This window comes from Diadema setosum, chromosome 19, assembly GCF_964275005.1.
Source record: "Diadema setosum chromosome 19, eeDiaSeto1, whole genome shotgun sequence".
Classification (NCBI taxonomy): Eukaryota; Metazoa; Echinodermata; class Echinoidea; order Diadematoida; family Diadematidae; genus Diadema; species Diadema setosum.
The window spans coordinates 4,586,063-4,599,235 of NC_092703.1; the positions used below are offsets into that span (position 1 = coordinate 4,586,063).

At 38.3% G+C, this 13,173-nt stretch overlaps 1 protein-coding gene across 1 annotated transcript; it reads right to left on the reverse strand.

Annotated features, from left to right (window-relative positions):
- Positions 1-48: 48 nt before the first annotated feature.
- On the reverse strand, positions 49-8,871 carry LOC140242660 (uncharacterized). The gene is made up of 3 exons (XM_072322417.1): positions 8,750-8,871; positions 6,958-7,026; positions 49-3,873 (listed from the first exon to the last, which is right to left on the reverse strand). Exon 3 carries the CDS (start codon positions 3,632-3,634, stop codon positions 2,204-2,206), a length of 1,431 nt encoding a protein of 476 aa, XP_072178518.1. The 5' UTR covers positions 3,635-3,873; positions 6,958-7,026; positions 8,750-8,871; the 3' UTR covers positions 49-2,203.
- Positions 8,872-13,173: the final 4,302 nt, after the last annotated feature.

Here is a 13,173-nt window from a genome sequence, read left to right on the forward strand (position 1 = left end):
GAGGATTTAATTCAAATGGTTGCATAGACAATGGAGACAAGACAAAAAGAATAAACACACTTTCTACATGTACCTAACATATAAAATACCAAACCGCATGCTCCATGCAGTGGTAAAAACAACGATAAAGAAAAAAAACACACACAACACATCAACAACATACCACTTCCAATATTTGACAGTATACTATGTATATCATCATCTTACCTCAATTTAGTAATAAGCAAAGTGTACTGATTCCCCTGCAGGAAATGAATGCATGTAAGGATACCGAAGGCATACATGTTCATACTCCGGACCCGTTTCCATAATATAACAAAGAAAACCATGAAAATAAGGGACAAAAAAACAACCAACATTCACAGTTTCAGTTCCTAATTTTTAGAAGTATAATGGGGAATGCATTCAGCAAATTTACAGTACTTATCCGATATGAGGCAAGGGCAATGCAAGTACTAATGTGTACACATTACACTTTTACGAGGCACCTGCAATAACAGCTTCCATTACCAGCAACCTCTCTGAGATGAACTCCAGCATTGATTTGCTTAATAGATACATATCACACATCATTCATTTCCTGGACGTTAATAGAAGACATCCGGTTGAATAGTTGCGATAAGTAAATATCTTTTGTTAATAAGGACAGTGGGAGAATGAAATGATACGATACAAGCTCACGACCATGTAATCAAAGCACAGATCTGGTGTAAACGCGTCTGTAGGCCTATAATTATGTTTGAAATAGCGACGAACGGAGCAAGTGGCATGTATATTTTCTTGTTTACAGTCGCAGAATGTTTACCACAAGGACGTGAAACGATCGCAGTTCTCTTGAAAATTATTTAATATAATACCGTATTGTAGGGCTATGAAGTAAAGTCAAATTAAACTGATTTACACTACAGCAACGGTAACAACAACAATATCGATGTCAGCAAAAGTACAATGTACAACGATATATACATGTACGTCACTATAAAAGCAAAAGTGCATTAGGCCTAAGAAATAAACAGCTATTCAATAAATCTAAATATGACTTGGACGACAAGCGATTTTGTTCAAGGTGGTTTTCGCAATGCATAGTGTTATTATGTATTCGTATATTCAAAGTTTAGTGAGCTCTTGTTTCAGAAGCCACTGTTAAAATAGTCACGAATAAATGTTGGTGCACAATAATTTCGGGCAACCGCCGCACATTTATCCAGATTTTATTCACCCTGCTTTACTTTTTCTATTTTTTTTATCTCACGACAAATTGATAGGTCCTATTCAAAAGTCTATAAGACAAACTGACCACAGACTTGATGTTTCGGAATCAAAAACAGCATCTTTTTCACTTTTCAACGCAGTTAATTATAGTCTATAAATATATTGATTTTCACCCGCTTGCAAATGTATTATATTGTAGTACCTGTATCATATTATTATCATTTTTATTTATAGAATGAAGAGTACTGGATTACAAAGTATTAAATGAATATATTTGGTAGTCGCTATCTTTTTCTGTATAAATTGCATTTGTTTTGATACGAATAAATTCAAAGATGTACGGGATAATGGTGAATTTACAGCTTATAATCAACTTCCAATGTTCTACAAAGTGAGTGCTGTGGTTCGAAGTTATGATTTTCTGGTCAAAAGTACACGATGGACGTCCACAAAGTTGGTTCTTGGATAACTACCGAAAGACCATCCATATTAATTCGCCATTACCTTGAGTTGTCTATTTCCGATGAAAAACCAATACTTTTCAAACAGACGTCTACCGACAACAGCAAACTTGACGTATAGACGCTGCATCTAAAATGACGACTCGCTCACTTTGCAGTGCATCGGCTTATGGCCATAATCTGTTATTCTGTTGTTACTTAGTACACTACAGTTTAAGAGGACACTATCTCACTGACTTTCTTTCCGTCCAGAGCTAACATTTCATTCAGCTCTACATTATACACGTGTAACGATTAACACATTATAGGGCCTACTAACCAGAAAGGTTAATAGTTTATACAACAGTACATGTTCGCATAAACATTAAGTACAGTGGCAGGAAGAGCATTGTAGTTCAAAGTTGTAGGGTTTTTTCACTTGTCAACTATTGATATAGGCAAGTCACAATGTGTGTGGTGGGGGGCTGACACTAGAACGGCATCAGGTGCCAGTTGAATTTTGTCACACACTCCTCCAGAAGGTTATCATCTCACTTGCCGTTGAGTTCATTCATCAGATGGTGCAAATATGGCGTTTTCTTGTAGCAGTACAGGGTGTCATTAGCCTCGATGACGAGTGTTCCCGATGACAGGACGACAAGAGACGGTGTGAGGACTGGCGTCTTGAAATCCAGCGTGATGATCTGCTCCGGTGTCGCCTCCCGTCCGACCAAAATCTCGTCGACTCCAACCACGCCGCAGCGAGGATCGTGGTGCAGACAGTAAAGGGAGTCTTTGACCCGATCCGCCGCGATACACGTGACGTTCTTACCGCCAAGGTTGGTGGAAAACAGGACTCTACCCAAGCCATCCAAGAACCGCACGCGCTTGCCGCCGTCGTTGGTCAGCACAGCAATGGGTCCCGACGGCATGGCAGACAGGCCGCGGATTTTGAGCTCGTTTTCCAGGGTGACCACTCCTATCGGTCCCCCATCATTTGGCTCAAAGACGTGTATGGTGGAACCATTGGACTGCGCTGCCAAGATCAGGCCACCCCTGTCCACAGCGACGTAGTTAAATTTCTTGACTTGGTCTCCAAGGGCCCTGAGATACCGCCATTCACCAGGCACTGTTTGATGGAATAGTTCCAGAGTGTCGTTGGTGGTACCGGCGACAAATTTCCCGCCGGAAAGAGGTGTGGTTGTTGTCAATACCGACGTACCAGATATTTTCGCCACTCTTAGCATTTTCTTATCTTTGATGTTTGCTGTGTAGACAGAACTTCCGTCATATTCAAACACTATTTCATCTGGTCCCGTGCAGCCAAGTAACGTCAAAGGCTGACATAAATCCCATTTCTTCAGCAGCCACCTGTCTTCCACGCCCTCTAGTTTCCCAATGTCGTATCCTTGCCCTCGTTTGAATTGCAATTTCTCCACTTCTCGTGCTATCTCAGTTATGTTCCTACTGTTGACCAATTCCTCGTCGAGATATCCCGTCAGCGACCTCACTGCTTCCTGAAAATCATTCGGCAACCTTTTTCCACCGACAGTGACATGATTTTGAACTCTCACATGCGCATCGTTGATGGCGCTCGACTCTTTACCAAGCCTGGATTTCAATCTGTTCACATACTCATCAATTCTCTGTTGAGCTCCGGCAATCTCGCAAGCCAGAATCTGGGTGTTATCATGAATTTTCTTGCAAGAGTCGTTGGCATCCTTAAAAGCCTGCTCCAGTCTTGATCTCCTCATGAGATTGATCTTCATGATCTCCTTGTCGGCTTCGAGGTTGATCCTGTAGACGAGCTGATGATGTTTGTCCGTCACCTGCTTTCTTTCCTCCCCCTCGGCCGCGGCGATCCTTCCGGTGATCTCTGTCAGGTGGGCGCGGATCTTGGCTGCACTCTGGCTGACTTCTTCCTCCACTTGTCTGAGTTTGTGTATCTTCGCGACTCCTCGATTTATCAAATCGGAATTCATGATGTCTTTCCGTCGGTCAGTTGTAATGTCCAATATTTCGACTCCTTTCTTCTTAGCACAGTCTGTGGAAATTGATTGATTGGTTGCTTTACGCCTACAAGATGGACTTCCTTCTCCAGATGCCAGACGGTTTTTCTCCTAGAGCTAGGGACGGTCCGATTTCGTCAGGACACATCTTTCACACGCAGTGCTCATCATGCAAACAGGAGATGGTTGTTATGGTGAGCTGTCTTCGTCATCTACAGACACAAGCAGGAGAATAAATGCCTTACACATTTATAGTCACAACTGCAACGTTTATTTGATGTACAATTCATACAGAACAAAAAACAAAACAAAACAAAAACAAAAACAAAAACACTTCCGAATTTGAGCATTTCGTGGACAAAGCCGAAAAAATGAACAACCTTTGCCAATATACATTTACAGGTAAGGCCTTCATCAAACTTGTAGTTTCTCCATGAAGGGAAAAAACAACAACCCATGTATACTATCTACCGATATATGAAATAACATTGGTTAGATTATAATGGAACAGGGGAAACGTCCCCCGGTCTATACGCATTCAATTCCGAAAATAGTTTTAGTTAGGATCTCTGTTGTCGGTCTCAAAACAAAGACGTGAGGGAGAAATGAAATGATAACGTACATCACATTACATACACACATGAATATTAGGATTGATTACAAAATTGTATATACATACAGGTCATACACATACTGACATGCTCCCACAAGATTTAATACGTGTGTTTATAACATAATCAAATCCATTCACCAAACTGTCTATTTTGATTCACACTCAAATTGACCTCAGCTTGAATATCAATCCCCTGAGGTGAAGAAAATGGCCTTCTTGTCAAGTTCAAAGTGTCCGAAAACATTTTCGAGATAATGTCGGCCGTGATTTTATCGGACAATGCGTAATAATCATCTATTGATAGGTAAAGCATTGCAGTTAAAGAAAGATTAGGAAGAAATCACCACTGAGCTAAACCTGCTTGAAGGGATTACTCAAATTTCAGCGTCTTCAGAGGTGGAATGTATAGGGGAGAAAAAAAAAATACTTATCAAGATGAATTTCGTAGGTCTAGCTGGAACTGGTTCCAAGAAATATTTAGATGAATGGTATCAATTATTAAGTACTTTCATCGGAAAGAGAAAATATTAGGCTTATAATATAAAAACTACAGAAATAACGAATGATAATATTCTGGCTCTTAAAAAAAGAGAGAGAGAAAAAAAAAACACCAGAGAGTAATGGGTACTAATAAACTGGTTAAAGACAATTACAATTAGCAATCTGAAGAAGTTGCTCACATCGTGTTAAAGAAAATCGAAGAGCAAATTGGAATTTGGATTGACTGAACGCAGCAATATTAGTAGAACACATCAATGACAGTGTGAGCAAAATCGGACAATCTGTTCAAAAGATATGAATTCTTAAGTTTTGGTTCCTTCATTACTGGATATGGAGACTACTTCACTTCATGGCATCATTATGGACAGCAATATAGAGAAACATATTCGAAGAATTCCACAAAATTTCATTTTTCATAAGAAAGTCCTTATTCCATCGATTTGTTATGTTAAGAGTAATATGATTCTCCCGCTGCTTTTTCAAAGAGGTGTACGCCAAGTGCTCCTTTGTGATGGAAAAGTGAAAAAAAAAGTTCATAAGATCTTAAATTATTCTCTTCATATTATGGTCGTCCATAATGACGTAGTTGAAGTGTACTCGTTTAATTATCCGGAAAACGAGTAGTCCTAGTTCAGCTGGAATGCAATGTTCTGGACGTAGCTACAGCAACAATGAATTCAGTCATGTGTGCCACGACGACACAGGATACGCCTACATCAATAGATTATATGCACTACTGCGTAGACGTACTGATTGAGAGGAAACAAACGACTGACATTCTTTCGGAGGCGAGTAAACATGGACGTGGTAGGTGAAGGCTGAAAGGGAATTGACCCAAAATACACTTTGAGTATTCAGTGAACACAGAATATAGATGTACACATCAATGAGGTTTGAGAAAATCAGACAATCTCTTCAAAAGTTTTGAATTAAAGTTTCCGTTAATTAAATTCGTAAAATATGAATTGACTGTGTATAACTCATTTTTTTCATTCACTATTCAAATACTGATTGTTGTTGAAATAACTGAAATTCTACACCTGACGATGTTCTGGTGCACTTTAATAGCAGCAGTCTTGATGATCCGCCATTTTATGCGTAGTTCTAATTCCAGTGTAAAAACGAAGCATTTAACACTTGTAATCACGTTTTCTGGAGGAAACTGGAAGGCCGAAATGAAGGTTAAGGTGATCTCAATATGCTGAAAGGTTTCATCTAGGATATTTTGCTCATCCTTTGTTTTATCATTATCATCTCCCTTCTGTACGAACCTCTATGCTCAGAAGTTCTGTTTTCTACAGAGGTCCCCTGATATGGAATGACATGCCTCATGAAATCAGAATTAGAATCACATAACTTGCAGTAATGTACTTAAAGCGTGCATTTAATGTGTATTTAAAGCAATGTGTTAGTTTATATAGTGTGAATGTTGTGGTGTGTGTGTGTGTGTGTGTATTAATGAGTAGATTTGAATGAATTCTTTGTCATCAGGGCCAAATTTTATTTACGGCAATCAGCCTTCCACTGAGCCCTTGCGCTTTTATAATTCTCTCTCCATTTTGTTGTTGTCGTTGATTTCTCTGCTTTACATATAGGGTTATATGGTTGATAATGTGCCAGTGTGTTTTGTCTTATTTGTAAAGCCTTCATTCTGTGTGGGTTTTTTTTAAGGAAAGAGTTAAATAGAAGAACTTGAACTTGTTACCGATATTGCTTTTATCACATAAAAACATGCAAACAGAAGGGAAGAGAAGAAACGGGACCCCTTTAATCATTAGACTACCAAAACAAAATAATGTGATATTTGTATTATTGGTCTGTTCTGATAATGTGTATTTGTATTTTTTTTTACAAGTTATTGCATATGTGTACGGGAATGCATTACATGAGGGCTCACATGCCTAAGGGCAATAGTGAAATGATTACTTTTGTGAGCCCTAGCCCATGTATTGCTTCCCAGTTTATACTTTGTCAAACGTAAACAGTGTAACTGTGTTCTTGTATTGTGTTATTTTCATGTGATTATATGTTATGTTATTGTTTATTGTCATTCTCATCTGGCTGAATAAATAATAATAATAACAATAATAATAATAATAATAATAATAATAATAATAATAAAAATAGAAATAATAATAATAATAAAAACAACACTTATCTATGTCCTACGTCAGCTAGTTACCTGGAATTGCGACGAATTGATTTGAAGACACCTTGTCGATCAGCAATTTGAAATCAGCCGACTGTGCACCTGTTTAAACGAAGCAACAAAGGCACATAAATCTCAATTATTTTAAGACTGAGAAGTGATATTCAAGTACGAGACAATTGTAGCGAGTTAACATATTCGTTGAGATCTGTATGCGCAACCTGGGTACGTTGGTTTTCAAACCCTTGGAATTTAACTCAGTACTGAGGCAACGTATTCAACTGCTCGAAAGGATTTGGTAAGATTGATCAGGTATCATTTAAGTGTTCCTCTGATGCAAGTATCCCAGGTTATAAGCAATAATTGTAAATGAATGTCATACCAAGTACATGAGTCATGAAGGAGGTATAGAAAAGTTCAAGAAGTACGCGAACACATGTCAAGGAGTTAACTACCTTCCACTGCTCATCAAAACAATTTGCAGAATCTTCTTCCCAGCTCTGGAATGATTTCCCGCTGCATACTGTGGACATCAGATCCAGCGCGACATTCCAATCTGCATCCGCAAATTAACCCAAATTGTGTAATTTATTACCCGAACTTTACTCTCGTCGAACCCCAAATCAAACTTCCTGGTACAGATCCCAGGGGACCGTTCGGGTATATACACGATAGCTTCAAATAATCCTTAAGTTCCAACTGGCTATAATAGATATTCGAGCAGCTGTCAGTGTTCTGTTGATGCACATAGAATTTCGCAGGTGCATTTCAACTTTTGATGATCAGGATCGATTTAATGACGCCCTCTTTTTGAGCAATCTGAAGATTCATGTTAAATCCTTCAACATTATAAATATCGGGTAATTTTTACTTTTTTATTCTATATCAAATAGAACGATCGAAAGTTGATTCACCTAATACAATGTAAAAATCTTGTAGGCCTAAAGCAAAAGTCACTCCGTCCATGATTTTGTGGAAATGTTTGAAACTGTACTTTCGATCTCCTGCATATTTTATCACTGCTTTATCCCTATATATATAGGGCCTATGAATGAGAAAAGTGCGGGTGTGTTTCAGAAAGAAACCCCACAAAAAGTCGATCAAAGTTCAGTTTTGAAGATGCATGGTGAAATTTAATGTGCTGTGAAAGAACATCGCATGGACATCACCGAGAAGACAGTGGGCACAAAACCATCACTACACCTACTTTCCACCGTCCTGGGCCATCTATCAATCACTCACCACATCTCCGACCAGCAATACCCATCAAAGCTCAATGGTCAGCGGGGACCGTGGACATGCACTCATTCAACTCTCGCCTATACACACCAAAATTGACATAAGAGGTAAAAACAAGTCCAGAATGCCTTTTCGTGGCTGTATGTCGAAACAGTGACCCACTTGGTGGGTGAATGCTCACTGCATAAAACCTTCAGAGACAGCTTCCTCACCAAGTGGCCAAAAGGATAGGAAACATACTGTATCTCACCAAAACTGCAATACCACCTGAATGCTTTACCAGACTCACTGTTCTTGGATCTTGCTGCTGCTGGAGTGCATGGACTGTAATCCACCGTTTCCCTCTCAGACTGGAGAATCCCCTCTCTGTTTCAGTCTATCTTCTTTCTTCTTGACATACGTACCAAACGTACAACTGTGTATTAAAGTATCACTGTAATCATGTGACATCGTCTACTATCCATTCACAAACCTCGCGTCTTGGACAACTCTGCAACTTTGGCAGTTCTCCTGACTGGAGGAATTCAAGCAAAGAAGAAAGGTAACATAGATCTCCGGTTTATAAATTAATCTTTACAGTACTTACCATGCTCTGAACATGTCACATGCCATGTAAAAGAATCGACTTCGCCTTACAATATCAGTCCGATGAAGAGAGAATTACATCTCTGTTTCCGTACCTCGGTGTCTTATTTCGTTGGATGCTGGTTCAACGCTACACGCAATATGGCGTTGTTCTGGTCGTCCCGAACGAAGGTGTAGTGGGATTCTCCCGCATGCGGATTGCGAAATAGCGAGCAGTGCGTCATGCGTCAGGCGTGCAGAGGCTGCCAACGTGTATTGGTAATGCCACTACATGTATCACAGACAATAACAGAAACCGTGGTATTCATGGCTGTTAATCACGTCTGCATACCTCGCCCCTATCCAACCAGGGAGGTGAGAACCCGATCCCTCGTGGTGCAGAGTGTGTATACATTCCAGGAAGTGCAGGGGGGGGGGGGGGGAGAAAAAAAATAATCCGAGGTAATCTAGAAATAAGAACTGCTGATTATTTACACATTCTGCGACGTCTGTGTTTTAACATGTGCTGGCATGTGTGTGCATGTGCATATAACAGAATAAGTGTTTACATGGATATCATGATTATGATAATAATAATAATAATCATATATGTACATTGTATATATATATATATATATATATATATATATATAGTGCGAGAGATAGTTCCCTGGGTCCCAAACGTATGGTCAAAAATGTATATATATATATATATATATATATATATATATATATATTCATATGTTATATAATGTGTATAGGCCTATACACATTATGTAATAATCACGATAATGTGTATATAGTACACTTACACTCGAAAGCTGGTGTAAGAGATGGCTTATTGTTTAGAGAATTGCGATGAAATATTATGTTGAAAAATGACCAGAAAACTTTTCTATCAGAATGCGTTCGGAAAATGAAAATATGAACTGGTATCGTTATGTATTCCCGAAAAAACATCTAAACAACTATGACGGAATTCCAATACACACCCCTACGTTTTACTGTGATTTCTATACGCTCTAATTGATCAATTAGAGCGTATTACCCCCCACACAATTACCCCCACTCAGTGAGTGGCAAGATTTTCTTTATGTATCTCTTTACCTGGGGCCATCTTCCTCGTCAAGCTTAGCTTATGATGATGGTCCCCTGCATTTCATTTTTATCATTTCCTATTGCTTCCTTTCATATATGATATTCGTTCTTGAAAAAAAAAAAATGTATGTAAGATCCAAACGTTACGAATATTAGCTGTGTAAATGACTATGTAAGTATTTTGTTGATTTGTGGATTTGTATTGATTTTGAAATGCAGAAATAAAAACTGAACTGAACTGAACTGAACTGAACTGAATACCATAAAACGCATTAAGGTCGTAATGAATATGTATATTTGCTTTATTCATCTATTAACCTTAAATTAATTATTTTCTTCAATTTTATAACTCATAATGATCACAATACAAATATTCATAACTTATAAGTAACCCCATCATAATTGGAGCTGGAGTGATACGATATTATTATTGCAACTTTTAGTTGTCATAATTTCGTTTGACAATAGTGTCAGTAACTTTAATTAAATGTATAGATGCTATGTTTGTGTTGTTTAGGACCTACATATAGACACTAGTGTGTGTGTGTATGTGTGTGTGTGTGTATGCTAAAGGGAGTTCTAGAAATAGTGCAGCTCCGAAACCAGCGTCACGTGATAATAAAAACATCGATGTGACAAGATCAATGAGGGGATATCAGATTATAGACCTCACGCTGATAACAATATGCCGTAGGAATGTATGTAAAAAAGAAATACAGGATATTTAGCGTTCAAAGACAGTCGGCAGTTCAAAAGATCATAGTCTATGCTTCCGAAAGGACTGGTGACGGATATTAGTATTTGTGTGTGTTTGGGTGTGTTGTATGTTCGCGAGTACGCGAGTACAAGTTACAACCGCACTCTGAACAAGGAGGTACTAGGCGAGCCTAGTACCTCCTTGCTCTGAATAAGCGGACTACAATCGTTATGTGAGGTACACTGTATGAATATAGTGCTGTACATCCATTGATAACAAACAATTGATGCAAGAAGTGTAGATTCCAAAGGTCATTTAAATACATATACATGGTAAATGCAATTGAGATATCTCATTTGTTACCCGACAGAACATTTTTTTTTTTTCTTACAACACCACGAATGCTTATCGGAATTTTTTTTTCCGTGTGTATGTGTTTGATTTGACCTTTGTATACATAAAATTCATGTACAACTGAGACCCAGTGACACGAAAAACACTTGTTTCGCAAGCATGCCGTACTTGATTGCAGCAGACCTCAAAACTGTTTTTCAGCATCGTATCTGATGATTCTATGCTATATATTCATGTATTCAGGCAAACTCAGATTATAATTATTATAATATATGCGGTAGGATCGAATCTATGTTATAAACAAGACAGGACAATAGACAAAAGAAAAGAAGGTGATAAAAAATGAGAGGAATCAGTTGGATATTGCGCTTTGACGTCACCAAATATGCAAAGTACTTTATCATAGGCTCCCTATCAATCTCAAAGTTTCCCATGCGCCTCACTCTCATAGAAATATTTGCTGTTGTACTCAGACCGCGGCTCGGACCAAGTCCAAATACTAGTAATGTCCGAGATGTATAAAACAAGTGACTTTGATACACTGTACTAAAACCCTGTGTTATATTTTTGGAACCCACATCCTACAAGCTTTGCTTTTTAGTGGGTTCCTCATATTACACGTTAATTATAATCATTATGTCCTTATACATTTGTGCATTATTGGTTCAAACTGACCATTGTGTGAAAAAAACTTTTCTGCTTCAAATCAAATGGAATATAAAACTTGTACGAAATGTGGAATATGGAACGTGAATAAAAAAAAAAAAAAAAAAACAAGTGTGAATGGATTTTACATTCAGAGAAAAATGAGGCGCAGTCTCAAGTAAGGGAGTTCATGGTTTATAGCGCATGTCTCATTGGACTCCTACACCACAGAATTTCAAATAACATGGAAAGGACCTGTGACAGAGCATTTTTTTTTTTTTGTTGAAGCATGCCACCTTTGTAATCAATGTCAATGAAATGCGTGTGCAGCTTTTGTTACACATTATTGATGAATCACTTTCACCTGTGCGTTCTAACAAGGTGAAACACACAACTTAACATTCCAAATCCTCATTTGCCTGAGGATTCTTTTCGTTTGAAAGTCAATGGCAAATACACAAACATTCTCATTTGACCTTTATTTTGCACATGCGCAAATCGCAACCATGAACTCCCTTATCCAAGGAGATGAAGTGGAGTTGAAAAGGGCTTTCCATCTTTTATAATTTCTTGCATGTCTTGTCCTCTACCATCGGACTCATGACCACTCACAGTGTATTTTAGTGCATGAATACAGGATTGAAATAATATGTTCTGCACACAGTGTAACAACATAAATCGAAAATCTTGCAACCAAGTGCTTCTGCTGTCATTATCAATGGTAGATAAGCCAGATGAACAAACTTTCAACAAACAATAGAATATGCGTCTAGTAACAATAATAACTTGACACCTGTTGACGCTAAAACTGACAATAGATTGGTATGCCTGCAATATGTTGTCAACTTCCATCATCTCGGGTTTTTTGATTGGTGCTTAAAATAGCACACAAAACAATAGAAAAGAATGTACGAAAGCTGACACTCGACAGCTGCTGAAATGAAACATTTTGGTTGTTTTGATCATTCATGCCGAAACTCGCTGCAACATCTTTGACAGGAGCGTTCAAGGTCCACACATGCACACACAAACCCATCCACAAACTCATACTCACACACATCACACACACACACACACACTCTCTCTCACACACACACACACACACACACGCACTCTCTCTCTCTCTCACACACACACACACACACACTCTCTCTCTCTCTCTCACACACACACACACACACATACACACACATAACCCCACATCCACTCACAGAAGCACATATACCGCAGTGCAAGACTAAATCCTGCTCGAATACTAAAGTTGTATATAGGGGGAGGTGTTTGGCAATATTGTTCTTGCTATCTCGCAGTTATATTCAATCAATCCTTATTTTTTTAGTTAGATATCTGCAAGGAATCTGGGCCATGTTACATAAAAGTTGAGATTAAATCATTAAACATAGGTGGGAAAAATATACATAGGAGCCTGAATACTCAATGCTGATTGCCTGATACCTAACATAAGTCTGATTTTCTAACTTGTGCTTAAGTGCATCTTTATTGCAACAGGAGGTGTTTCACGAAGTCGAACTTAATTTAAGACTCACTAAAAAATATTATGCCATTGAATTCCCTGTTTAATTTTATTAGCCTAATTACCACCCACTTAACATTATCGTTAATGTTTACAGATAATTCCTGCTTTTTTTATC

Excerpts from the sequence above, each read along its gene's own strand:
- LOC140242660 (XM_072322417.1), bottom strand. The coding sequence starts at position 3,634 with ATGAATTCCGATTTGATAAATCGAGGAGTCGCGAAGATACACAAACTC.